Below are 27,846 nucleotides of genomic sequence, written 5' to 3'. Positions count from 1 at the left end.
GAGTAGTGAGTACGAATGAATTGAGTATGTAAAAGTAAAAAGTAAAAGTGAAAGTTGCAAACTATAACTCTGTGAGCACTGTTGACGTCAAATTGAATGAATAGGATATCAGGTTCACTTGAGTGACCGAGCAGTATTGGCGGCGGAGGTTTTGCACTCAACTGAGTGCTCCCCCTCTAGTTTGTTTATTTATTTATTGAGTTTCTGCCAGTAAATTAAGTCATTTTCAGAAAATGGAATTTTTAATTGTTTTTTTTTTCTTCTTTGCTTGCATATTTAATATTGATGACAAACATATTCCATACAATGATAAATCTGGAGGTTTTTATTTTATTTTATTTCCCTTGCCAGAGGAGAGGGAGCATATTGCAGTTTGGGTTCATTTGTTACTTGGCAAAAAATTGTTTTCCCAAGTATGCTGATCTGTTATGTTTGTTTGTTTGTCTCTCCGCTCGCCTACAGCCCAAACCGCTCAGCCGATCGCTCTGAAACTTTCAGAGATTGTAGGTACCATCCCTGCGACGGTAGATTGACGGTCAATGCAAGCTGAACGTAGTCCAAAAGGTCAACATGGGCCAAATTTCTAAAACAGTCAATTTTCATCTAATTGACTTGAAATCTGAACAGGATTTTCACGTTAGCTCAATTAATTTGACCAAAAGGTCAACATAGGCCAAAGGTCAATACAATAACTCAGGTGGTATATCTAAAATCCTCAATTTTCATCCGATTGACTTGAAATTGCAAGAGAATTTGCATATCAAGTCACTGAATTCAACCACCAACTATATTTTTGGTCAACTTAGGCAAAATATCTAAAATGGTCAGTTTTTCTCTGACTTTAAATTTGACGAGATTTGCACATCAGGTCACTGAATTCAACCATCAATTATTTTTGAAGTCAAAAGTTTAACATAGGCCTAATTTCTAAAATTGAGAGATGTGTCCAAAAACCATATATAGATGTACATATATATATATATATATATATATATATATATATATATATATATATATATATATATATATATATATATATATTTAGATATATATATATATATATATATGTACACATATATATATATATATGTACACATATATATATATATATGTACATATATATATATATATACATATATATATATATACATATATATATATATATATATATATATATATATATATATATATATATATATATCATAATTTCTCCAAAACTTGTGGATGAGTTGGTTAGGTGATGAGAACAAGCGGATTAGATTTTCGTTCGGATACAGCGTATGAGTGGGATACAAAATGTAAACTATTCAGCCTGGTGGAGGTATTTGCTCTACTGGGTGCCATTGTACTTTGTTCTGTTTTGCCAAGTGTCGCTCTGTGAGGGATAGTTTTTATCTTGCCAAAACGAAGTTTTTGCAAGATATGTTAGTCAGCTTGTATGTTTTTTTGTTTGTTTTTTTTTAATATTTTTTATTTTTATCTTGCCAAAACGAAGTTTTTGCAAGATATGTTAGTCAGCTTGTATGTTTTTTTTTTTTTTTGTTTTGTTTTGTTTTTTTGTCTGTAATCACGAATAAAAAATTCTGCAGAGCACAGTTATCATTGGAAATGTTTGTAACTTCGCATATCAGAGGCCTATAGAGGTCCCTTTCCAAATTTTGAAGGTCAAGGTCACTTTTTCGCAAATCAGGGGAGTCGACGAAACCCTTATTTTTTTAGTAATTTTAATCGGATAGTCTTCAAACTTCATGGGAATATAGTTCATGGTCTGGCGCTCAGCTGATTAATTTTTGGTGGCGATTGGCCTTGACCTTCATGGTTAGCGCCAAAGGTCAAATATATTTGACCCCAAGGTCAAATTTACAAGTTTTAGGAACCATATCGTGTAGTACCTCAAATTGAACACCTCGATGAGTGCTTTCTCGATATGTCAAGCTTGAGACATTATGACGTCATTTGGTGACGTTATGAGGCAAACGCATATTTTTCATGGTTACTCGAGAACGATTCTCATCGGAATCTCTCGTAGGCAGATATTCCTCAAGGAGTCGCTCCTGGTGGATAGCAACTCTGTTCACCTCAGTATGACCTTAAAGAAGTCACACGTGGTCACCTTTTGGCAAGATACGGGTCACCCTGCGAGTGACATTGGTTTTTATTTTTTGTTTGTTTGTTTGTTTGTTTCATTCTTTTGTTGTTTGGGGTTTTTTTGGGGGGGGAGTTGTTCCCCCCCTCCCATTTGTTTGTCTGTCTCTATGTTTTTCCACACAGAACGTGAGTGTGTATAGGAATTACATTGGACCCTTTAGAACCTTAAGACCCTTCAAGACCCTCTGGACCCTTTACAACCTGAAGACCCTAAGACCCCTTAAACTCTTAAGACCCCCTAAAACCCTTTGAGACCCCTTAAGACTCTTGACCATTTATAACCAAAAGACCCTTTAGACCTCTCAGGCCTTTTCGACCCCTTCAGAAAATTCTGACCCTTCAGACCTTAAATTACACCCTTTTGACCTTTTAAAACCATTTAGACACTTCAGACCATTTTGACTTTTCAGACCTTTTTTTAGCTTGTGAGAAGGAAATAAATTTATGACTTATTAATACTATTCTCGTATATCCACATTTTCAGCCAACGAAAGCAAGCTCAAGATTTGCAGTCGTCCTTGGAGAAGGTGGTCGTCCCAATATTTTGCACTGCCTTTCTTGGGGCTGAGGAAGAGAAGCAGCAAAAGCTTAGCAAGGCAAGCACTCAGTTGTCACCACCTGAAGAATGCAGCATGTGCAACTTCTCCTTCCTGCCGTACCCCACCTCCCCCATCTTCAAACTATCCCCAAAAATATCTTTATTGGATTGTGTAGCACCCATTCTTTATTGTTATTGGATTGTGCTTTTCAAATACACTACCACAAGCACCCACTCTGATATGAAAACATATCTATCACTTTGCTCCAAAGCTTTTCCATTTTGCATCCTTTAATTTCCTCTTGATGCACTTCGGCCAACAACGAGAGAAATGGGTTAAAGAGTGGAGGTGAACATGAAGTTTGGATTTGGGGAGGGAAACAAGAAATGGATTATGCCATGGTATGTGCTTGACTTGGTAAGACTTCATATGGGGAGCACACAGCAATGAGGACAGGGTGTGAGACTGGAGGAAAGGTGATGGAGGGGCTGCTCAGGATTCTTATCTCTGTTCGGGGAAAAGTAGGCCGTGATCCTGGCCTTCCTTGTGGAAAATGCTGGTGATCATAAAAATTCAAGTGATCTTCAAAATGGCAGTGATCTTCGGGTCCTTGGATTCGGTGGAATCCAATGTTGTACAAAATTCTTGCACAGGTAAAAACCGCAAATGTTTTACCGCACGGAGAAAGTCTTCATTCATTACAAAATTCTTGCACACGTAAAACCGCAAATGTTGAGTTGTGGTCGAGCCTAGAAAGGTTCACGTTCTTAAGGTTGAAGTAGGTGGGAATCTGGGAAAGGGTTGGAGAAGGTCAGAGTGGGAAAGAATAATATTATCATATACTTGTACTTAGTCTACAGTGGATTTGTGTCTTTTCCTTCCAGCTGTTGGCATTGTGGGAAAAGAACAACTATTTTGAGGAGAGAATCATTACACAACTGAAGGACCCAAGCACCAGCCTTGCACAGTATCAGGTACAAATTTTATGAATGCCATGAACACTGCAAATGTTTCAAGTACATTTCTGGAATACAACTGGACTTTGGTACGATTTGGGCAGCATAAACAAGGCATGGGATTTTGGCTATGAACACGGAACACGTAAGTGAGAATACACAGAGATGAAAGCAAATTGCAGAAAAAAAGGTGATATTTCAGTTTGGCCACAGGAAATAAAAGTTGGGAAAACCCAAGCTCGTTTGTTATTTCTGGGGATTTTTTTTTTCAGGTGAGAAGGGCCATAAACAAAAGGGCAGTCGTGTCATCAGTTGATGAGTATTCATTTGGAGGATGTTTGAATTTAAAACAATTGCTATTCTGATGCTGATAATGTATCATCGAAGATGGTTTCTCTTGCAGGCATGGTTGGTGACAGAGTTTGCTTCGGTGGTTCAGCCAATCCATATGTCCATGCAGCAGCAGCTGAAATCCTTACAAATGCAGCACAAACATTTTGTGGATCACCTTACACAAGGAAGACCACTTCCAGTGAGTAACCTCTTTAACTCACCTCCTTCATGGCTTCACCTCGTGCTGACTGGATGGCCTAGGCCCCAGAAGTATGCAAACTCACCTTTGAATACCGACCCAGCGATAAACTGTCATTCCAGTGTTGCACAGGCAGGGTGATTCTTCAATGTTCCTCTGATGGACGTTAAACTGAGCATCCCGTCTGCCAGAATTTGTTTGTGGACGATAAAGATCCCACGGTGTCCTTCGCAAAGAGTAGGCGAGCTATCTCCGGCACCCTGAACAGATTACAAATTACTGCCCAAACCAGCAGAGGACACTGCATCAGTGGCACAACCACACCCTCATCCAATGATGCTACCCAACAGCCTTGTGCTGCATATGAACAAACCAACAAACCTCTTCACCTTCTATTCTTGATCATGCCACAGGCCAGAAATATTGTCACTGACCCAGGGTCGCAGGGGAACAACTAGGGGAGGGGGGGGTGGGGTGTAGCATATCAGGTGCAGCAGAGCGGAGCTGCCAATTATGCTCCGGCTAATAAGCAGATATTGGGGGATAACTTCCCGGCTATGCTCAGGTGCAGACCATGCTCGACCAATGGAGGAAAATACAAAAACGAGCTAGGTACATTTATAACAAGTACATTCATTTTAAGAAAGCGAGGAAAGTTTTATGTGGCACAGTGTGGGTTTATTCACAAGATGTACAGCAGGGGAAAGCAAGGAATTTGTGGGTGTGGCAAAAGAAATGTAATATTCACAAAAGAAGACAGTGCAGAGTTACCCCGAATAAACCTATACTATCTTAAATTATGCTGAACATGGCACGTGCGCGCGCACACACACACACACACACACACACACACACACACACACACACACACACACACACACACACACACACACACACACACACACACACACACACACACACACACACACACACACACACACACACACACACACTCTCTCCATCTCTCTCCTCCTCTCTGTCTCAAACTCAAATGCTTAGGAAGGGGGAGGAGGGAGGAAAACTGAAGGTGTCTATGGTGTGTGAGTGAGAGGGGAGAGTGTAGTGCATTGTGTCATGCGGCGTGGTGTAAAAGGAAGGTGTGAGAGGTGTGAGTCAGTAGGGTCGCTCTGAAAAGAACGGTTGTTCGGGACTTGCCCTCACCAATTGCTCTTGTACTTCCACAGTGGGCGAGAGATATATGGGACAGAAGATGCATAAGAGAAAGATCTTAACGGAATTGTGCAAGTCTGAAAGTGTAAATGTTGGCTGCTGGGTGAAGCCGAACTGGGCGTCGTTGAAATCCCAACCAGTTCTAATAATCGCTTTCTCCGCTCTGCTTCCTCGCATGGCCACGCTGACTTGTGGCGATATTCGCTCGGCGCTGGAGAGCTCTCATGTGATCACCTTGTGGAGTGAAGAGAAATGAAGTCTGCCGCAGTCCCCCGATATCTGCTACCTGCCTGGTTGAATCTGTTGAAGTCTGCCCCGCAGTCCCCTGATATCTGCTATCTGCTTGGTTTTATCTGTTGAAATCTGCCCCACAATCCCCGATATCTGATATCTGCCTGGTTTTATCTGTTGTAATCTGCCCCCCCCCCAGTCCCCTGACATCTGCCTGATTTTATCTGTTGTAATCTGCCCCACAATCCCCGATATCTGTTGAAATCTGCCCCCCCCCAGTCCCCTGATATCTGCCTGGTTTTGTCTGTTGTAATCTGCCCCCCCCCAGACCCCTGATATCTGCCTGGTTTTATCTGTTGAAATATCGCCCCTCCCCCACTCCCCTGATATCTGCCCGGTTTTATTTGTTGAAATCCCCCCCCCCCAGTCCCCTGATATCTGCCTGGTTTTATCTGCTGTAATCTGCCCCACAAGGGAAACCACAGGGTGAAATCCCTGGGTCAGATTGCGGGAGAGTGTGTCGGAGTGGTGCTGAGGTGTCGTCCACCAGACGGCGGTCTCCTTGGGTTAACCTGAGGAGGTCACTTCGGGTGGGTGCCTGGAATGTCCTATCCCTAAGAGAGGATGATCACCTGTCTCTGTTATCATCTGAGCTCAAGCGTTTGGACATCGGGATTGCAGCTCTCTCTGAGGTTTGGAGACCGGATTGCGGCGAGATAATGGTGGGTGGTTACACCTACTATTGGTCTGGTCGCTCTGATGGTTACCATACCCAAGGAGTTGCTGTAGCGGTGTCCATAAGCTGACCCAAATGATAATTGAGGTAACACCGGTCAACGAGCGTATTATGAGATTAAGGATTCGTCACCCCTTAGGTGTCATTTCCCTGGTCTCTGTTTATGCTCCGACTGAGGCGAGTGACCTCACCGTGAAGGATGCATTCTACGCCACGCTTGAGTCTGTGGTTGATAAGTGCCCCAGACGAGATACACTTCTAGTTTTGGGGGATTTCAATGCATCGACTGGAACTGATTGGGATGGTTATGAGACATGTGTTGGTCCCCATGGGTCAGGAACTATCAACCAGAATAGCACTAAGTTCCTTGACTTTGCAAGAAGTCATGGACTTAGGGTGGCTGGTTCATGGTTTCAGCGCCCACAAGCTCATCGCTGGACTTGGTATTCCAATGCTGGCGGTGTGGCAAAGGAAATTGACCATGTCCTCATTGACGGTCGTTGGAGGATGATCCAGAACTGCAGGGTCTACCGGAGTGCTCAGTTCCTCAATACTGACCACAGGCTTGTTGTAGCAACTCTAAAGCTGCACCTTAAATCCTGGAGAATGGTACCATCCCAGCCTAGGCTGGATGTTAGCAAGCTCAGGGATGAGAGAGTAGCTGAGGAGTTTGCGAACAGGCTGAGTGGACACTTGGGGGGGTCTGGGTGCTTTTGGGGGTCCTGAAGAGTTGTGGAGTGCCTTCAAGACCACCGTCCTTGATGTTGCCGGTAGATGTCTTGGAGCTCACCGCAGGGCAAAGAAGAATTTTGTCTCTCAAGGGACACTGGATACCATTGACCAGAGTCTCAGGGCCAGGCTGACTGGCAGAGCTGTGCTGTTCAGGGAGCTGAGGCGTAAAACTGTACGTGCACTGAGGGTGGACAAGGAGGCCTATGTGCGAGGAATCTGTGAGGGGGTAGAGCATCACCTGTGGACAGGTGATTCTCGTCCCGCTTACAGGGGAATTTGCACATTCCGTTCATCCAAGCCCATCCCTCGGAGCACTGCAGTTAGATCAGAGAGTGGTAGGCTCTTGACAGAGCAGTCTGAAGTGAAGGCCCGCTGGGCCGGTTACTTTGAGCGGTTGTACCAGGCTGATCCCCCAACTGTCGAGTTGGATGTTAGGGGTGTTACTAGCCTGTTGGTGACCCTCAATCAACTTTGGTCCACCTTTGTTTGTGGAAACACGGGCTGCGGTGAACCAGTTGAAACGGGGCAAAGCTCCAGGGATCTGTGGCATCCATACTGAACTTCTCAAGGCTGGTGGAAATGCTGCACTCGTGTCATTGCATGCAGTTTTGTGCTCTGCCTGGAACACAGGCATCATCCCAACTGATTGGAAGAGGGGCCTTGTTGTTCCTCTCTGGAAAGGGAAGTGTGATCGCCAAGACTGCAACAACTACCGAGGGGTGACGCTGCTCTCAGTGCCGGGCAAGGTCTTTGCTCGGATAATTCTTGATTGGGTTCGCCACCATCTGCTTGAGCACCAGCGTCCAGAGCAGTCAGGCTTTACACCAAAGAGGTCAACGATTGACCGTATCCTTGCCCTTCGTGTCCTCACCGAACGCAGACGAGAGTTTCGGCAGGGGCTGCTTGCAGCCTATGTTGATCTCTGTAAAGCGTTCGATTCAGTGAATCGGGATGTCCTCTGGAGGATTATTGGTCTTCGTGGGGTGCCACCTAAACTGATCTATCTGATGTCTGAGCTCTACTCTGGTACTGAGAGTGCTGTGAAGTGTGGTGGTACCATCTCTGACTTATTTCCAGTTGTTACTGGAGTTCGTCAGGGGTGTGTTCTGGCCCCCCACTTTTCAGCACTTGTATGGACTGGATTTTAGGGAGGATGTCGGAGAGATCAAGCTGCGGTGCATCGTTTGGGAATGTCAAGATCTCGGACCTTGATTTTGCGGATGATGCAGTCATCTTTGCGGAGACTCGAGACATCCTTTTGGGAGCCCTCGGGGTGCTGAAAGAGGAGTCGGAGCCGCTGGGATTACGGGTTTCTTGGGTCAAAACTAAGATCCAGGCTTTCGGTGACATCTTGGATGCTGCTGTCCTGTCTGTGTCTGTTTGTGGTGAGGATGTTGAGGTCGTGGAGAGATTCACTTACCTTGGCAGTGATATTCATGTCTCTGCTGGCTGTGAGTCAGAGGTCAATAGACGTCTGGGTCGGGCCTGGGGAGTCATGGATTCACTGGATCATGGGGTGTGGCGCTGCTGGTACCTGTGCAGGAGGACGAAAGTCCGAGTCTTCAGGTCCTTGGTACTTCCAGTCTTGCTCTATGGATGCAAGACTTGGACTCTGACCAAGGATCTGAGACGGAGACTTAATTCCTTTGGTACCAGGTGTCTTCGGAGAATCCTTGGCTATCGCTGGTCGGATTTTGTGTCCAACGAGCGGTTGCTGAAAGAGATTCGGATGAGCTTTGTTACCTGCATAGTCCGTGAGTGTCAGTTGCGGCTGTATGGACATGTGGCTCGTTTTCCTGACGCTGATCCTGCTCACCAGATTCTCTCAGCGAGGGAGTCTCATGAGTGGAGGAGGTCAGTGGGCCGATCACATGCCTCATGGTTGCAGCAGGTTGACCATCATCTCAAGGAGATGGGGATGGGCCTGGCATCTTCCTGGGGGATGGCCAGAGGGAGGCCCCTGGAGTATCGGCGGAAAGTAGACGCAGCGACGCGCTGTTCTGGCACATGCTCCCATACCTGACCTGACCTGACCTGCCTGGTTTTATCTGTTGAAATCTGCCCCCCCCAGTCCCCTGATATCTGCCTGGTTTTATGTGTTGTAATCTGCCCCCCCCCCACCAGTCCCCTGATATCTACCTGGTTTTATGTGTTGTAATCTGCCCCACAATCCCCGATATCTGATATCTGCCTGGTTTTATCTGTTGAAATCTGCCCCCCCCAGTCCCCTGATATCTGCCTGGTTTTATCTGCTGTAATCTGCCCCACAATCCCCGATATCTGATATCTGCTTGGTTTTATCTGTTGAAATCTGTTGAAAAATGACTTGTGTAAAAGGTAAAGTGGAGTAAAGGAATGAAATAAGAGAAAGAATAGAGGATTGAAGACTGTGGTATTGGGAGTGCATGATTATTAATGTATGCATGATGAGGTGGGACCGAGAGTGACGTTAGCGAGCTGTGAGAAGTGAAGGAGGTGAGAGCCGCCATCAAAGGATTGAGCCAAAGGACTTGCGTGTTGGCTGATTTTACTCCACAACATATTGGTGACGAGGATGGCTCACCTTGCTCTTACACCACCTGCTGCATTCTTGCCAAGTCCGGGTTAGCCTTCAATACCTTTTACCTCCTGGATGCACATGTTCGAGAACTTCATTCTGGCGGTAAATGATGACGCACTTTCTGATGCGAGGAAGCGCGCATTGCTTATACACTGCCGAGGAACTGAATGGCTGCGTTTATTCTATACCCTCCCATTTTAGGGGGGCACGTACTCTGCTGCTGTTGTCGGTGCATTAACAGCCTTTTTCATGCCAAAGGTGAACGTTGTTTTCGAACGATATAAGTTTCGTCAACGAGCACAGAGGCCGGGAGAATCAACTACTCAGTTCGTTGCTGCTTAACGTGAGATTGCGGTTAATTGCGAGTTTAGTGACCTCTCTGATGAAATGATAGGAGATCAGCTTGTGTAAAAAAAAAAAAAACCCTTCCAGCTCGTATACGTGAACGGATGATTTTGGAACCGGAGCTGACACTGCAGAAAGCCCTCGTAATGGCGGGACAAATCGAATCGCCCATGGTGGAAGCAAAAGCGATTACGTGCGACAGGTCGACGCCCTTTCAGGACGTAAATACAATACCAGCACGTACCGGCGTGGAGCAATACAGACGTGACTCCATCCACAGGAACACATCAAATGAACCTGCACCTCAAAATTTTCACAAGCTTGACAGGTATGCCAAGAGAGTACTTGTTATCATTGTGGATCTGTAAATGCACTTAGCCAATTACCCCAGATGTCCTGCAAAAGATGTAAATTGCAAGCAGTGTGGCAAAAGTGGACATTTTGCTAAAGTATGTCGCAGTGAAGACCACAAATACCAAGTGTGGGAAGTGACTGTGCCAGATGTGACTGTTTTAAGCATAAACACACAAACCTCTGAACAAATTAGAGGGACCCTATTTTGTGATCGTCTTTGCACACCTGATGGACAGGCATGCTCAACTGAATTGCTGGTGGACACAGGTTCAGTCGTTTCCATACTTCCAGAGTCTACCGAGCTGGAGCATTTCAAGAATGCATTTCTTACAGAACCAAAATTACACTTGGTCACTTACCTAAAAAACAAACTGATTTCTGTGGTTGGTTGTCTTCAAGTACAGGTTCGACACAACCATGTTTCTGTGCCTGCTGGTTTTTTTTTTTTATTGTGCCTTCTGGAAAACCTATACTTGACATGGACCTCTTCACTGCTCTCGAACTGAATATTGTTAATGGATGTGTTACTCCTGCATCAGTGCTAATTACCTCTGTGCATCAAACATCGGTTTGGCAGACATCTAATCCTAACGTCACTGGAACTCGGCTGTGCAAAAGGATTTGTACACAGAGTGAAGATAAGGCCCGATGTGATGCCAATCCAGTAGAAGCTCCGCCGTTTACCTTTTGCTGTCCGTGATGTTGTCTCAACAAGAAGGGAAAACGCTTGAAGAAGCCGGTATCATTGAGAAAATTGACTCTTCCGAATGGGTTTCACCTATTGTCGTTACGCATAAGAAAACGGGAGGTATACGACTGTGCATGGATCTTCGTGAACCCAATAAGGCGATCGTAATAGACAGTCATCCACTCCCACATATTGAGGAAATCTGCAGGAACTTATCTCTGACAATGGATCTCAGTTTGTTTAAACTGAGTTTGAAACATTCCTGCAGGAAAGAAATATCAAACACTGCCGTGGTTCTATGTATTACCCACAAGCCAACGGGGAGATGGATCGATTCAACAGTGTTTAAGGACTGTTTACATCCTGCAAATCTCGAAGGGAAGCCCTGGAAATCATTCATACCCGACTTCTTGCAAACGTATCGAGCTACAAGACATGCAACAACTCATCAGACCCCTGCTGAACTTCTGCATGGGCGTACAATGCACACCAAGTTACACGTTGGGGACCGTGTCCCCAAAGGACTTGCGTGTTGGCTGATTTTACCACACAACAAAGACCTAACTAAAAGCCCGACGCAACGCATCTTCCCCATTTACCCACGAGACATATCGAAAGGACTAACTAAACACATCCTCATCAAATAACTGCCTTGGGATCGCTGTATGTTGTGTGCCATTGCCTCGGAGGAGTGCCGGTTTTACAAACTCGAAACAATATACATGTGTTGCAAATACAGTAATTATTGACAGGTTTTGGGGGGTTTTTTTTTCGACATTTCAGTGCATACATACATATATGTATATCTCGAAGGGCACTCGGTAGAGCGCATACCTCCATCACGTAATGCCTTATCCATGACAACATATCGGGCCCAATACATTTTTGAAATATCATGCGATACAGTACTATCTCGTTTTTGGCCCAATCTCTCAATGGTGAAGAATCACTTAAAATAAATTAAATAATTCTCGTATACAGATCCGGATCTTCACCAAAATCGAATTGATTCTTCCTTGTCACACACCGAACCTGTCCACAAAATTTCATCCAGATCTGTGCACAACGTTTTGAGATATCCTGTACACAAACAGACAGACAGGGGTGAAAACATCACCTCCTTTACCTAAGGTGGTGGAGGTAATTAGAATTTTTTTTTTTAAACATTGATACATGTCTCCTTGTACTTGTCTTTCTTTTTCTCTTTGTTATTTTATTTTAGGGAGTATCTTGGACAACTGTGGACTTACCTTTGAACTGTATGCTCTGTATAAGCCTGGTGTTGGCTTAGTGTTTAGGGTGGCTGGCTTAAGATCCTATCGTCCTGAGTTGGTCACTGAATTAACACCAGGGGGTTGACTTAGCCTGTCATCCTTCTGAGGTCGACAAAATGAGTACCAGTGTACTGGTCCCGGTGTATGCCCCGGTTAGAATAGGTGTACCATATCCCTGTGTGTTGTAAGAGGCGACTAGGGTTGGCGTCAGGAAGGGCATCCGGCCATAAAACATTGCCTCAAGAAGGGAACCATGATTGCATGGAGCCCACAAAAAATCTAACCCCTGCTCAGCAGCGAAAAATGGCTGTAAAAAGGCTGTTTTGCATACTCTGTATAAGTTTGATTCCCGACCGGACTGTCAACTGTCGGATTTGTGCTTTGCCAGGCAGGACATTGCATTACAAAGTGCACCGTCGCTCAGATGGATGTTAAGCCGGGCATGTCACCTACTAGCAATAGCTGGCTTTCGGGCAGTGCACCACAGAATGACAGTGGTTATAAGTACAGGACTTTTGAATTATGCTTGAATTACTTTGTGTTCAGCTGTTATGCCTTAAACATTGGCCCAGATACATTGTTCTCTTGAGATGATGTTGTTTTTTGTGCTTTTACATTGCAGAAGTGAATTTGGTTATCTCTGAGTTTTGAGCGTTTCAGTCTGGTCATTAACAGTTTCTCCATGCTCACTGTCACCAGAATTGTGGATTTTTGAAGGCTTTTTTTTGTGTGCAGGTACCAAGTGTCCCACCCACACTTTCTCCATCGGATGTACAACCAACACAGACTTCTGAACAAGGTAGTTACTCCGCCTCTTTTCCAATTCCCTTCTGTTTTATCCTCACTGGGGGCTCTGAAATAAGAGGATGATGATTTGGACTTCAAAATCTGGTCACTTGACTGAACAAATTACTCACATTCACTCGTTTATTTTGTTGCATAAACCTCATTCTCGTGCATACACTATCTTGTTTACTTGTTTGTTTGTTTGTTTTTCTCTCCTGTTAATAATAAAAAAACTGAAGTTGCTGGGAACTATAAAGGCAGTAATTTGTGGAGTTAAAAGAAAGAACCTTGAGACATTTTCGAATTCAGCATTGCAGAACCTGACAGCATTACAGGCCTATAGAAAGCTGTTTTTTCTTTCCAAAATAGGCATTAGTGTGTCTGTTGCTTTGGGCACCATCTTGGTTGTGGAACCTGATATGCTGCTCCACGTGTAAGGACCGAAACACTAATTGTGAGCTTTATGGAGAGACCTCAAATTCTCTTCATGGGAAGTGGTTTGAGGACCAATGCCAAGCTTGCTAAAATTATGGCAGTTGACTTTGCCACAGATTAGGAAAAGATTGCTGAGATGGGGGTGATAATAGGTAATTGAAGTTTGGCTGAGAGGGCTTCATACACATAGTCATCATGGTCAATGCGCACAACCTTTAGTAAGAGGTCCATGAGTTTGGAGCATCGGACTCTAATGTACTGTATGTGGACTAAGAGATATAAATGTATGATACATAGCTGAATGCTTAGAAAGGGTGGTGGGGCACTGATATGGCGGTAGGGGTGCATACAGCGATATAGAGATGGAATTGTGGGTGGGGGTGATTGGGTTGCATGTTGAAGTGAGCTGAAAAAGCAGGAGCATCTCAAAGTGGGTGGACCCATGTATCTGTATTTATTACAGGTGGTTAAATTTTGTTTTTCCTGACACAAATTTTTTTTAACAAACTTTGTTGGTGCTCTTTTAACTTCCTCCAACTTCTTTGTCCCTTCCCTTAGGACAGTTGGAAGGTCCTTCGAGTTCAGGTTCAGGCTCATCTGGAGAGCAGGTCCCACAGATTGCAGTTGCTGTTCCAGGGCCCACAGAGGTTTCCCTTGATATATCACCATCAGCTCAACAGCCAGCCTTTGGAGGCCAGCAGGGAAACACTTGGCCAAGTCAGCAGGTATGCATTCCATGATCAACATAACAATGTGTATTGTTTCAATTTTCCACTTTGGACAGATGAGGAGAAATTTTGCTTCGAGACAGAAACGAAATCATTGGGCAGATGTACTTTTTAGGTCATCTCTACCGAGATGACCTAATAAAGCCGGACCAAATGTCCGTCTGTACGTCCGTCAACAATTTTTCTTTCCGATCTTCATGAAACTTAGTATGTGGGTGAGGTCGATGAGTGTTGCACAACGATATAACTTTTGTCCGGGTTCAAAGTCAGGGACGAGGTCACGTAAGTTATAAAAATCGCCATTTTCAAAACCTATCTAGTCTGCCATTCTACAAGATATTCGGCAACTGTTTATTGATTATGATAGTAAAAAATATTATCTTGTATCTAACCGGACAGATTTTTTATTTCCTTCCCGTTTGATTGTCACGTGATCTGGAAGATGGCCAAAAACGCCGATGCGATTCGCAAAGAAGGAAGGAAGGAGAAATTAAATATAAATATAAAACACATTTTTAGCCTTTTATATTTATACATTTTCCACCGAAGGTGCAAAAGTTTCAAAACCCAAAATGTAAACCCACAGGGCTGATTTTAAAATTGCTTCAAAATCTTGTGAATTAGTTTTTGTAAATTGTTTTAACATGTGGTCCAAATTGACCAATGTCCGTACAAAACTGAACTGCCAAAGAATCTTAATAAACTGAGCCTACTCCTAACTATGTAATTTCAAAATGTACGTTAAACGGCCCTTCTTGAGGCCAAACACAAAGTTCTGAGAAACAGAACTTTCTGCTCAAGCACAGTACTTTTCCACAATCCTTTTCATCAAAACGTATTAGAACTAAGTTGTCTTTGTTGTTGTGGATTATTACCTGTAATGACGAATGTTCTGACAATTTGCATGAATGATGTGCCGGTACAATACATTACATGTATGCCATTGAACCGGGACCATTCAAGTATTACGTGCACAAGTCCAACCCATTTCTCCCCCTGGACTAGCCCACTGTGTTCAACATATACATGGGGATAAATCTTGACTTTTCACTGCCATTACCTTGTCATGTTGGTTGTATTTGAATGTCCACACCTGGATCCACCAGTAACATAGTGATAATGTCAAAAGATTTATTCTCATAACAAATTTAAAACTTTATTCGCTGCAAAGCTGAATGACCAAAAAAAAAATCTGAACAGTTGCAAATTTAATGTTTATTGATGCATTTCTGTCTCAACAAAACTAATTTATCTGCAAGTATCTCTCTCTCCAGTCCAATAACATAACAGATACACGTGTTCAGTACATTCTGCCAAATACTAATTAACTTTAGTAGGTTTAGTATTGATGTAAATCTTCATGCAGAAACCCCCAAAAGTCACTATAATCAGACTCATCAGATAATTGTGAAAGAGATTCATCCCCTGAGCTACCTGAAGATAAGTCCAACACAACAGTATTCTCATCATCTGTGGAGATGGCTTCAACCATGTCGTTGTCCGTTTCTCGGTCTGATCCCGACTCGGATACGTCACCGTCACGTCTGTCCAGAATAATACGACGTCTCCTTTTACATCGTCTCGTAGACCGTGTTGAAAGATTGTCATCTAATTTATTTTTTCGCTTTTTGCTCAAATACCTTTTCACTGCCGACTCTATTATTTCATCTTTTTATTCTTTTGTCCACACCAAATCATTGGCTGCAATTATGATTTGATCTCTCACATTTGCATGTTTTAGTGAAAGGCGTTTGTCTGTCAAAATTGTGAGAAGTTGGGAAAACCCTCTCTCAGTGGTGGAATTGGAAGGTGAAATGCTCAAGCAAATATCGGCTGTGAGACAAAGATTTGGAAATTCTTGCTTTCTGTAAATCAAAACATTTTGCCAAAAAGGTTTGCTTTTGACACCCAAATATTTGTGATCACGCAAGTACTTGAGTTCCTTCCACTCTCTGAAAGCAGGTACCAGTTGAAAACCTTTATTGTTTAGGGGTATCTCAAAGTGAGCAGCTATGCTCTTGAGCTCTTGCTTACCGTATGTTTTGTCTGTGGTCACCCAATCCTGGGGATCCATTAATCTACCTATGCTGCGATATATTGGAAGAGTGAATGAGTCAAACCTTGTGTCAAGTTGTTCAATCATACGAGGTATAACATCTGTTTTCACAGAGTCCACATGCACTGAATTTTGACTAGTTTGAGTGATGTCAGATAGACTCAAATCTACAGTTTCATGGCTTGCAGCCTTCCTTTTCATTTGTCCCTTCTTATGGATATTTACAGTGATGGTATGTCCAGTAGAAGACTCATCATCTGGTATCAGATTGTATGCACCGGCTGACGCAAAATTCTCATTATGTTCCAGCAAGTCATTCAGTTTCTCCTTGGCGTTTTCTATAACTGGAGAAATGGGCCAAGCCAATACGTCCGTTTTCTCAAAACAAAGTGAAATATTGGCTGGTTCCTGGAGCAAGTCCTTAAATATATCCACATCCTTCAGAAATGAATAGCTATGAAGCTTTTTGAGGAACCCAGTTACTTTGCCTTGGGTACCAGGTGCCATTTTCACTTTATGTTCGAGTGCCTCTCTCAGACTTGTTGCGAGTGGAATCCAATCATGGATTATTGTCCAAACTCCACGAAGCCTGTGTGCTGTGAATCGAGTGCCATGTGTGCGAGGAATTGTGTAAGGATCAACACCGAACGACACGCAAGCATTTGCATACATTCGTTTCAGTTTCCTTGACCTCTTGTGAAGATACCATATTGCCTGCAAGAAATCATCCACCGACTTCATCTTCTCATTGGTGAGTATGGCGTCCTTCATTGCCAATTCAGCCCGGTGGTTAACACAGTGGATAGTTAAAATCCAACATCGGTCATTTTTCAGCCGGGCGAGCAGGCCACTGTGAATCCCAGTATTCACATTGGCACCGTCTGCAGTTGCCGAAACCATACACTTCAGGTATCCATTGTCTTGAATACCCAGGTCTTCAAACGTTTTGTCTAAACAGGACTTCAACCCTTCGGCATTGGCACCCCCATGATCATTCACATCTTCCAAGCCAATGCAGTAATAAACAGGAATACCCTGTTTTGTTGTTCTGACATACACAAGTTCCTTTTCAGAGCCAGTTTTTTGGGTTCACTGCCATCTGTGAGAACCCCACAGGCAGTATTTGAACACCAAAAGGACTTCCACTTTTTCCCTGATTGAATTGGCAATTTCTGAGCAGTACTCCCGTGCTGCTCTACCATCATCTTTTCCCTCAATGAGTTTTACGCCAGATTTCTTAATGCACTTCACAAGCACACGGAATTTTGAATATGGCAAACGTTCATTAATCAAGTTGTACTCTGTGTTGAACAGTTTTTTGTATACTTCCTGTGCAGATTTGTCTATAAAGGAGTTAATGGCAGGTTGAGTTGCACGAGCACCAGCCGTTTTTGTCACTGGTTCAACAACTTCAAATGTCGATGATGCCTCCTTCGCTCGTTTATGCCCAGCTGACTCCAAATGCCTCTTCAAATGATGTTTGGAAATGTTCTGGGTAATTCCTGAACAGTATCTTAGAGCTGTATCACCTAAACAGCAAAAACAATTAAAAAAAAATAGATAAATACTAGTTATTTGAATAAATTTAATAATTGATATACCATAACTGTTTAATGCTTGGCCTAAAATAGACTAAGTTATTAGTTGTTGGTTATAAGATCAAATACACCAGTATAGTTTTCATGACTGGATTAATGTAACACGTCATAAATTAAAAGGAGTCTCTTCTTTGGCACGAAATGTCATTTTACCTAGACTATGCATCAGCCATTGTGAAAGGTCCAGTTATCGACAGTGAAACAAATCGACGTTACCAAGCATCAAATTCAGTTCAACGTCGGATCTCTTGATTATTTTGACCTGGCAACGAGAGTAGTTAAGCCAACGTAAAGAATTCCTGGTATTCTGCCGATCGGAAAGAATAGTAATCTTTCGTGAAAAATTCGTCTGCTAAACTATGTACATACCTGCACATCCTTTCGGCCGATTTACACTTTTGAGCACATTTTCATGTCGTTTGCACACCAAACACCAAAGTAGTTTGACATATATATACCTTGCCTTCGTCTTCTCCTGTTTCAACACCAAACTCTTCGTTGAAATTGAATTTGTTGAACGTCGATAATAAAATGGTTTTGCTGGCATTGTATGAAGCAGCCATTTTCGCCCAACGTTCCAGTTGAATGAAACGTGCCTGCTGAATGACGTGTAAGTAAAACGGTCGCTGATTTGCTGAACGTATTAATGACGGCTTTTCTGATTGGCGTATAAACGCGGGAAGAGCGCTGTCGACGAATCTCTTGGACATTTTCTGCGACAAAATGATTCTGACAGCTGTTACTAGAACGAATTACTGGACCAAATTACCGGAACAAATTACAAGTATTCACCCAGGAAGTTAATACAAAGAGAGTATTTTCTGGCTAAAGAGCAGAGCTGAAAAAATCGGGCAAGAACGACAAGATAATTTTTATTTTCACAGCTTAATTTTACGGGGCCGATAAAAAGACCCCCTGAAAATCGACCACCGGTCACGGGGGCGAGGCCGATCGGCCCCGTCAAAATGGAAGCCATGGATGTATGACAGTATTGGTTTTAGCCTATATCGAAACAGCCATTTTGGATTTGGGTGGCGCCACCTACCACACCCACCACTGGCGCAACTTAAGAATTGGGTTTCTGGGATCTGCCAACCCTACTCTACACCACTGGCACCTTTAAACATCTGCACCTTCCATGTTGAATAAAAGTCACCTAGCTCTTGCTCTATTCCCCTAGACCCTGATATATTTTTTTGTTTTTTTAATGCCGTTTGTCCACGGCTCCCTCCCTTGTTAACCCCCCACCCCCTCCTCCCCCACCGTAGACTCCCTTAATGAGGGCAGATTTTGATTGTGGTCAATACATCTTCGTTAGGCATCAGACATGAAGCTTGTGGTCAAGTTTCATCAAAATTGTGTGGTTGGTTCGAGCGAAAATAACTGGTGTTTACGGACTACCTGACTAACTAACTCACTCACGGACACTGCTCAACCACATAAGCTCACCGGACTGGTCCAGGTGAGCTAATATAATAGATTAACTTGATTGGTTGGAAAGTCAATAATGGATTTACTTTGAACAAAAATTTGTGTCCGTTTTATCATAAAGATGCTTTTTTTTACAAAAAAAAAAACACTCTCTTTCCGGGATTGAGGAAGAAGACATAGGAATGGGAGCTAAATGCAGCGGCTCCAATAGCAACATTTATTATTCTACGAGCAAACACAACCCGTCGCTTCGCTGAAGGGAATATTAAGGTGGGGGAGAAAGAGGGAGGAGCGGAAGAAGAGATAGGGAGAGGAGGGAGGGGAGAGTGAAGAAGGGGGGGTGTCTGGCAGATGTGATGTCCAATTTAACATACATCCGAGAGACGGCACACACATTGATGAATCACCTTGCCTGTGAAACTGTGATGACAGTTTATAGCTAGGTCTGGATTCGAAGCCTGGCTAGAAAGCTGAGAGCGAGCATGCATACCTCTCGGCTATCCTGCCATGATGGGACCATTCATTGCTTCATAATGACTGAAGCATTTTTTACACATTGTCATCATCTTATTTATTTTGCCTTTCTAACTCCGGAATCGAACCGCAGTATCGCCATCGAAGCTTGAAGAGTGTGCGCCAAGTGGTTTACTCAAGCACTCCGACGATATGGTTGAAGAAACTTTTCAAAACAGACGTTTAATTTTTATATGCATTTATCTTTGCCGAAGTGACGGGTCATATAATGAAATAAGATCAGACCAAAAGGGGAAACTTGGTGTGAAATGAAAATTGGAAACATTTTCAGTAATTGCAGAACAACGCATGGCGAAACGCTGGCGAGTGGCCTCTGAACTTTGTTCAAGTTGATCGATATACAGTATTCAGTGACAGTGCGAATATTGTAGAGCACTCTGATGAAACGGTTGAAAAGAAAGGGCTGGCTTGCAAGTGATTAGTGATCGCCATTCTATCATATTGTGACGTCCATGGGACTTGAACAGTCCCGCCAACGTAGAATGCCCGAAACGATGGAGGCGGTTTATTTATTTATAACCCAAACATGGCGGTTCTAATCGCTCTACCGCAAACGGGACGAGGAAGGTGGCACGAGTCACTTTTCACTGAGTTGATGATGTTTATTTGTTTTTACTATTAACCAGAAATAACAAGACTCGGCAAGAAGAGGGATCCGGGGCGATTCGACGGGATGGTGTGGGATCGGGCGTGGGGAAAACACAGACAATTCCAATGAATATACAGATCTCAAACCTCTAAGGCGCCAAGTACACGTACACACACACACACACACACACACACACACACACACACACACACACACACACACACACACACACACACACACACACACACACACACACACACAACGTAGCTATTTCTGGTGGTCAGGCTGGACCGTGGTGTGGACGCAACTGTCCCTGGATTGGCGTCGGACGAGCTGGCCTTGCTCTCATCAGGGGGGGCAGGAGAAACCGTGGTGCTGTCGACCTCCTGGTCTTGGCCCAAGTCCGCTCACAGCCGCCAGTGAACCAGTTCTGGCGCCAAGTTGTGAGCAGGAGAGGGAGGCAGGTCCGCCCGCCGTTCGACCCCGTACTCCGAGTCAGCAGAACCCCAGAGCCAACCAACGTGAGGCACGAGGCTCAGCAAGGCTCCAAGACACGATGAAGAACACGATCGAATCAGCACAACAACAAGGACGCTCTCCGCGCAACAGCCTCTACACCAAAAAAAACACGATAGTTTTGTCCCGATCTTCTTCCTCTTTCTTTTCGACCCCGAACAGAACCTTTTTATCCTCCTGTCCTCGTCACTTCCAATCGAGCCGTTTATTGGCCCACCGCCGTCGCCTTCTGCCAATCGTGATCATGGGGCGGAGCCATCCGCTGCACTGTCCTGTGACGTCACGGCCAGTCTCCAGAGAATACCAAAAGGGGTTTACGCAGACACACTTACCCTATCCCGTGTCCCTATCTAATTACGTGACAATTATCATTTCCCCCCTTGAAGAAATGAACATTTACTAGACAACTTATCACCACTGAATTGCTACTTATTACATCGAGATCCTGGTAAACTCGTACAGCATGGCATACCTAATAAAACCTCCTAATTACCCTTTGAATGCATACCCCCCCCTCAAACGTAACACTGCCCCCTCCTCTGGTACCGCAGCTCCTGCAAGGTATATCACAGGCGCTACCGTACCAGCCTTAACACTTACTGACTCACACCTAATTAACCTAACGAAATAAAGTAGGAGGGGCAATGGGCAGCGAGTCGCAGCTAACTTACCTATCCTGCTTAATGAACTACCCCCTTATGGCCTTCTCCTCGCCTAAACAATCTATCGTTTTTTTTATTTTTATTTTTATTTTATCACATGAGAGCACTGAGCGAAGTTGCACTCCATCTTCTGGATCATCGCTCTTGCCCAGCACTCTTCCAGTGATCTGGGGAGGGGAAACAAAAGGTTCCACAAAAACACAACACTTATACGTTACATTCCTACTCTAAGCCTTAACGACACTATTCACAGGATATTTACACTTGACCGCCTCCCCCAGTGGATGCTAATAGACCCAGTGTTACCTGGGGAGCCAATTTTCAAATTTGCTTGCCCCAAAATTATGCGGACATCATGCCCTTGCTGCACCTGTCAAGTTGTGCGGGATCGAGTGGGACTCACACATCTTCACAACACTCACACCATGGTCATCATCACATTTCTAGGTCATGGTCCTCATTTTAATCATGCAGGCTGAATCCCGTCATGGCCGTGGGGTGGGTTACCACAAGATGATGGGGGCATCTCAGGTGCAACCATGCCCACAGGTAAGCTTTTGTCCAACCCGGACGTTTCTCCGCCCCGCTCCCTTTGATTCCCTCCCCCCTGGTAGCCATCAGCTCTAATCCCGTACAACACTCTGGAAGGGGTCTCACTGGCTCCTCTGGCCTTCCTGGGTCGCCAAGGTCCTACCCGCCTTGGTCGCCCAACCAGACCCTCTCCCAGTTGCCTCCAGACACTGTCACCATTAGCCACCAGGTGGTGAATCTCCTTGAAGGGGGTCGCAATTCCCGCTCACCGTGAGCTTCAGCAATCCCTGTGGACAAGCACATCATCCCCACCCACAAAACCCACATGACTCCCCCACCCCATCGGCCTTACATGTGACACCTGCATTTCTAACACTTCACCGACCATGACCTTCCCTGTTACCACACCATGCCCGACAATGTGTGCACCATACATTTCACTTCTTCACTTAAAACAACTCACACAGCACTTCTCACCCGATCCACGCACCAGCCATTGGACAGCCACTCGTGCCCGCTTTGTTACCAATTACCCACTGTCCCGATTGTCACTCTAAAACCCAGCAGAACTTACAAACCCATGCCAATTTTCCCACAATTCATTTTTTTCCACCAAAGGAGGGCACTTCGCCACAATCTCAGCAGCCGAGCATGGCCGTATATGCTCAGCCCAATCTAGTCTCCCCGACCCCCGACAGTGATCTCCGGACCCGACCTATGAAAGGGCATCTCGGATAGACCTGGCGGTTCAGCAGGAGGATTCACCCTCTCCGAGTCTAAAAGTCTATTGGAGGGTCCCTCCATCGCCGGGTACCGGCAATATCGTTGCACGTGTCCTCTTCGCCCGCACCGGAAACAACTCCCCATAAAAGGCCCCCGTGAGTATCGGTGAAATGTCTCTTCCGGTTCCGGACCCCCACGGCCATAATCGAATTGCTCTATTGGCTGGGCTGGACCCCGCCGCTTTGGCGCACTAACTACCGGATACCCTTTATCAAACTTGACAGTTTCTGGCAAATTTCCTGAAACATTTGGGTAATGCCAATTTCTCCCAGCCCCCCTCCCTGATCCTGGATCTCCGCCTGTCGGATCATCACCGATGGCCTCTCTGGAACCCGACCCGGCCGACTCCACGAGGCCAGCCTGGCCGCGCACTCGGCCGCTCGGTGAACGGTGGGTGGATCCTGTAACTCCACTAGCGCTCGGACCTCAGGGTCAGGAAGAGCAGCTAAAAATTTCTCTAGTGCCAGTCTGTCCTACGCCTCCACTGTAAGGTCCCGATACGCAATCCTGACTGATTGGTAAATGTCCTGTGCCAGCTCCTGCACTGTCTCACCCGGCTTTAATCTGCGGTGCTGGAGCTGAGCCCGCACCAGATCACAGTTTGCCGCGAACCCAAACCGACGGCTCAACGCCTCGCAAATGTGGGAGCGTGTCAACATCCCCTCCGCGATCACGTTTAACACATCTGCGGCTGGTCCCCGCAACGTTGCCACCAAATTTCCTGTACGTTCCCGCTCATTCCACCCGTTCAGTCGGGAAATACACTCAAATTGCGTCAGAAAAGCTTCAACGCTCCCAGACCCGTCAAAATTTACCAGGGGTATCACTTTTATGGTGGCCCGCTTCTCAGTTTCTCCCTTCTCCGAATCCAGCCCAGGGATCAAACACGCTTGTGGCTGCGTATCCAATTTCGGAGCCCACTGTGGCCAAAAATGTTTTGTGGTGAGGGTCTCATGGGTCAATTTTGCCTCCTGTTCCAAACGTTGAATGGACCGATTCACCTCTTCCCCCAGGATCTTCTGGGCCCGCACAACCTCCTCCAAGGCTCCGTCGCGAGTTTGTAGCTGCTCCTCAACCAACCCGGACACTCTACTTACAAAAGACGGCTGTACCAGGCCTTTATCCAAGACTTCATCTTGGCTCACAATTTTATCTTGTTCGTCCAAAGGAGCCTCCAATCCTTTTACCTCCTCCGCCAAATTCATCCCTTGCTTCCTCAGCTCTCCCCACTCTTCAACTTGCAGCTGCATACGAGCATCCACACAGGCACGATGACGTTCCAGGCTTTCATCCACTTTATCAACCCGAATGTTCGTTGCATCAATTTTATCTACCAATTTTTTTCGTATATTTTCCCCCTCCAATGTAATTTCTACCTTTGTTTCCTCCAATCTATCTTCGAATTTACTTTGTATTTCTCCCAATTTAACATCCACACACTCCTGCATCTCAGTTTTCATTTTCTCCATCCTTTCCCCCAATTCATCCCTCATTAAATCAATCCGTGCACCCAACTGTTCCCCCATTACCCCCAATCGATCCGCCATCTCTGACCCCTGTGCCGTCATTTCTGCCCTCTGTGTCACGAATTGATTTTCCATTTGTGCCGTCATTTCTGCCCTCTGTGTCACGAATTGATTTGCCATTTGTACCGTCATGTCCCCTATTAAACGTTCCAACATTGTCCAGATCGTCATCGTGCCGGTTTCCGGCGCTGCTGGCCCCGTTACGGGCAATGAAGCACGGTCCACGCTCGGAATGGGGGAGGTTCCAACCCTACCCCCGTCTCTCCCTTCTTCCCCCGACTCGCTGCCAGACACGTGGCCTTCCTCCTCAAACATCTGCACATCCGCCATGGTGCAGAAGTCCCGTTTGCCGCCAATTAAATTTAATTTTGAAAAATCCCGCCAAAATTTTCCCGCGCTCGCGCGCTTTTCCGTTGTAATTTTATATTCCAATTCGTGGCGAGATTTTAATCTTGGTATATTCTCCCGATACCAAATATAATTTCGAGGGGTTCGAACATCCCACTTCTGACACCAATGTGACGTCCACGGGACTTGAACAGTCCCGCCAACGTAGAATGCCCGAAACGATGGAGGCCGTTTATTTATTTATAACCCAAACAATGCGGTTCTAATCGCTCTACCGCAAACGGGACGAGGAAGGTGGCACGAGTCACTTTTCACTGAGTTGATGATGTTTATTTGTTTTTACTATTAACCAGAAATAACAAGACTCGGCAAGAAGAGGGATCCGGGGCGATTCGACGGGATGGTGTGGGATCGGGCGTGGGGAAAACACAGACAATTCCAATGAATATACAGATCTCAAACCTCTAAGGCGCCAAGTTCACACACACACACACACACACACACACACACACACACACACACACACACACACACACACACACACACACACACACACACAACGTAGCTATTTCTGGTGGTCAGGCTGGACCGTGGTGTGGACGCAACTGTCCCTGGATCGGCGTCGGACGAGCTGGCCTTGCTCTCGTCAGGGGGGGGCAGGAGAAACCGTGGTGCTGTCGACCTCCTGATCTTGGCCCAAGTCCGCTCACAGCCGCCAGGGAACCAGTTCTGGCGCCAAGTTGCGAGCAGGAGAGGGAGGCAGGTCCGCCCGCCGTTCGACCCCGTACTCCGAGTCAGCAGAACCCCAGAGCCAACCAAGGTGAGGCACGAGGCTCAGCAAGGCTCCAAGACACGATGAAGAACACCATCGAATCAGCACAACAACAAGGACGCTCTCCGCGCAACAGCCTCTACACCAAAAAAAACCGCGATCGTTTTGTCCCGATCTTCTTCCTCTTTCTTTTCGACCCCGAACAGAACCTTTTTATCCTCCTGTCCTCGTCACTTCCAATCGAGCCGTTTATTGGCCCACCGCCGTCGCCTTCTGCCAATCGTGATCACGGGGCGGAGCCATCCGCTGCACTGTCCTGTGACGTCACGGCCAGTCTCCAGAGAATACCAAAAGGGGTTTACGCAGACACACTTACCCTAACCCGTGTCCCTATCTAATTACGTGACAATTATCATTTCCCCCCTTGAAGAAATGAACATTTACTAGACAACTTATCACCACTGAATTGCTACTTATTACATCGAGATCCTGGTAAACTTGAACAGCATGGCATACCTAATTAAGCATCCTAATTACCCTTTGAATGCATACCCCCCCCTCAAACGTAACAATATTAAATACCTCCCAGAGACGCCCAAAATGTGAAACTATGTCCGAATTAGACAAATGAATACTTTTTTTTAGCAGTCGGAACTGCTGCTAAGTTAAATTTTGTGATTCGGGTTGATTTAAGAGATTCTCGAGGTTATGGCATGTGCGGAAATGAAATGAAGCCACGAAAGCTAGCATCTCCGGATCGTTTATAAGCATTGCAATGTATCCAGTGATTCATAGGTATGATCATCAGTCATTCCATGATGTGAATGAGGAAAGTGAAAAAGAAAACTTTATCGTTAAGAAATCGTTGCGGCCTGTTCTAAGTCAAGGCATTGTCTGGCAGGCCAAAAAAACGGTGAATTAAGACCCCATCGAGGGAGAGTGAGGTCACCAAGGAATGCAAAGATGTGCCTGATAAAATATATAATTAAATAAAATCTTCAAAAAGGGATGTTTTAATTAACCCAAACACCCAATTTTCACTCATGCACTCACTTGGGGTTCCCTTTGTATACATGCAAAGGTTCAGGCTTCTGGGTTTCATGTTTTTGGAGTTATGGAGGACGGACACACACACACACTATTATTATTATAGATGATCACAGGAACTCTTTTGAAGGACATGGGAGTAATACACAAAATTATTTATATTAATACTTCTCAAAGCCAAAAAAACCCATAAATTCCACGGGGGGGGGGGCACACGGGCAACCACAACCACAACTAGAAGGACATTCGGTAGAGCGTATACCTCCGCTACGAAATGGCTCATCCACGGGAATATATCGGGCCCAATTAATTTTTGAAATAATCCTGTACAGTATTGTATCGTTTTTGGCCCTATCTCCCAATGGTGAAGAATCACTTCGATAATTAAATAATTCTCGTATCCAGATCCAGATTCGGATCTTCACCAAAATGGAATCGGTTCTTCCTTGTCACACACCCAAGGTGTTGTCCACCAAGTTTCATCCGAATCCGTCCACAACTTTTTGAGATATCGTGCTATATATCAGTTTCACCAGATCTCTCAATGGTGAAGAATCACTTTAAAAATTCTAGTAGTTGGATCTGGATCCAGATCTTAACCAACATCTAATCAGTTTGTCCTTCTCACACACCGAACCTGTCCACAAAATTTGATCCGGATCCGTGCATAACTTTTTGAGAAATCCTGTACACAGACAAGCAAACAGAAAGGGGTGAAAGCAATCCCCTCCACCTTTGGTGGCGTCGTTAAATATAACAACTCCATGTTGATAAAAGATCCCTTTTAGCATTTTTTTTTTTTTTACTTCATTTTACATCATCATTCACAAAACTCTTTTTGGTCACAGAAGTTTTTTTTTGTTTTTTAAGCATCTTGACATTACCTGTAAAGGTTGGTGTACAAGCATCAAGGCTGAATCAAAGTTGAGACTCCAAGTGGTTGTAAGGTTCATGAGTGGTTCCTGTGTTGGAGAACCCACTCGTTTAAGGTTGTTTGTGATGGAATGTAACATTTGTGCTTCATTGCTGGAATTTGCACCTTCCCCAAATGGACAGGTCTGAGCTTATTTTTATGCTTCCAATGCTGAACTCACCAGAGGCATTATGTTTTTGGGTTGTCCGTCCAGCTGTCCGTTCGTCTGTCCGGCTGTGTGTCCGTGATAGGTTTTCGTTCCTGCGATAACTTAAGAATTGCTGAATGACTCTAAGTCAAACTTGGTACAAGTGTGTACAATGCTG

The 27,846-nt window shown here is 44.9% G+C and overlaps 1 protein-coding gene across 2 annotated transcripts in view; it reads left to right on the top strand.

The window, feature by feature from the left end:
• The window catches only part of CHERP (calcium homeostasis endoplasmic reticulum protein), an 86,815-nt gene that overhangs the window by 48,218 nt on the left and 10,751 nt on the right, over positions 1-27,846 (top strand). For both annotated transcript variants that reach the window (XM_085885411.1, XM_085885410.1), the window contains exons 7-11: positions 2,633-2,744; positions 3,572-3,661; positions 4,047-4,175; positions 13,001-13,064; positions 14,045-14,211. In XM_085885411.1, the coding sequence (XP_085741537.1) occupies positions 2,633-2,744; positions 3,572-3,661; positions 4,047-4,175; positions 13,001-13,064; positions 14,045-14,211 (562 nt within the window). The remainder of the gene's footprint in view (positions 1-2,632; positions 2,745-3,571; positions 3,662-4,046; positions 4,176-13,000; positions 13,065-14,044; positions 14,212-27,846) is intronic.

The sequence above is a fragment of the Eptatretus burgeri genome, chromosome 6 (genome assembly GCF_056783735.1).
Source record: "Eptatretus burgeri isolate ZD-2024b chromosome 6, Ebu_testis_v1, whole genome shotgun sequence".
Lineage (NCBI taxonomy): Eukaryota > Metazoa > Chordata > Myxini > Myxiniformes > Myxinidae > Eptatretus > Eptatretus burgeri.
The sequence above is the reverse complement of the archived record's forward strand: the minus strand, read 5'-3'. Positions and strand labels throughout refer to the sequence as shown.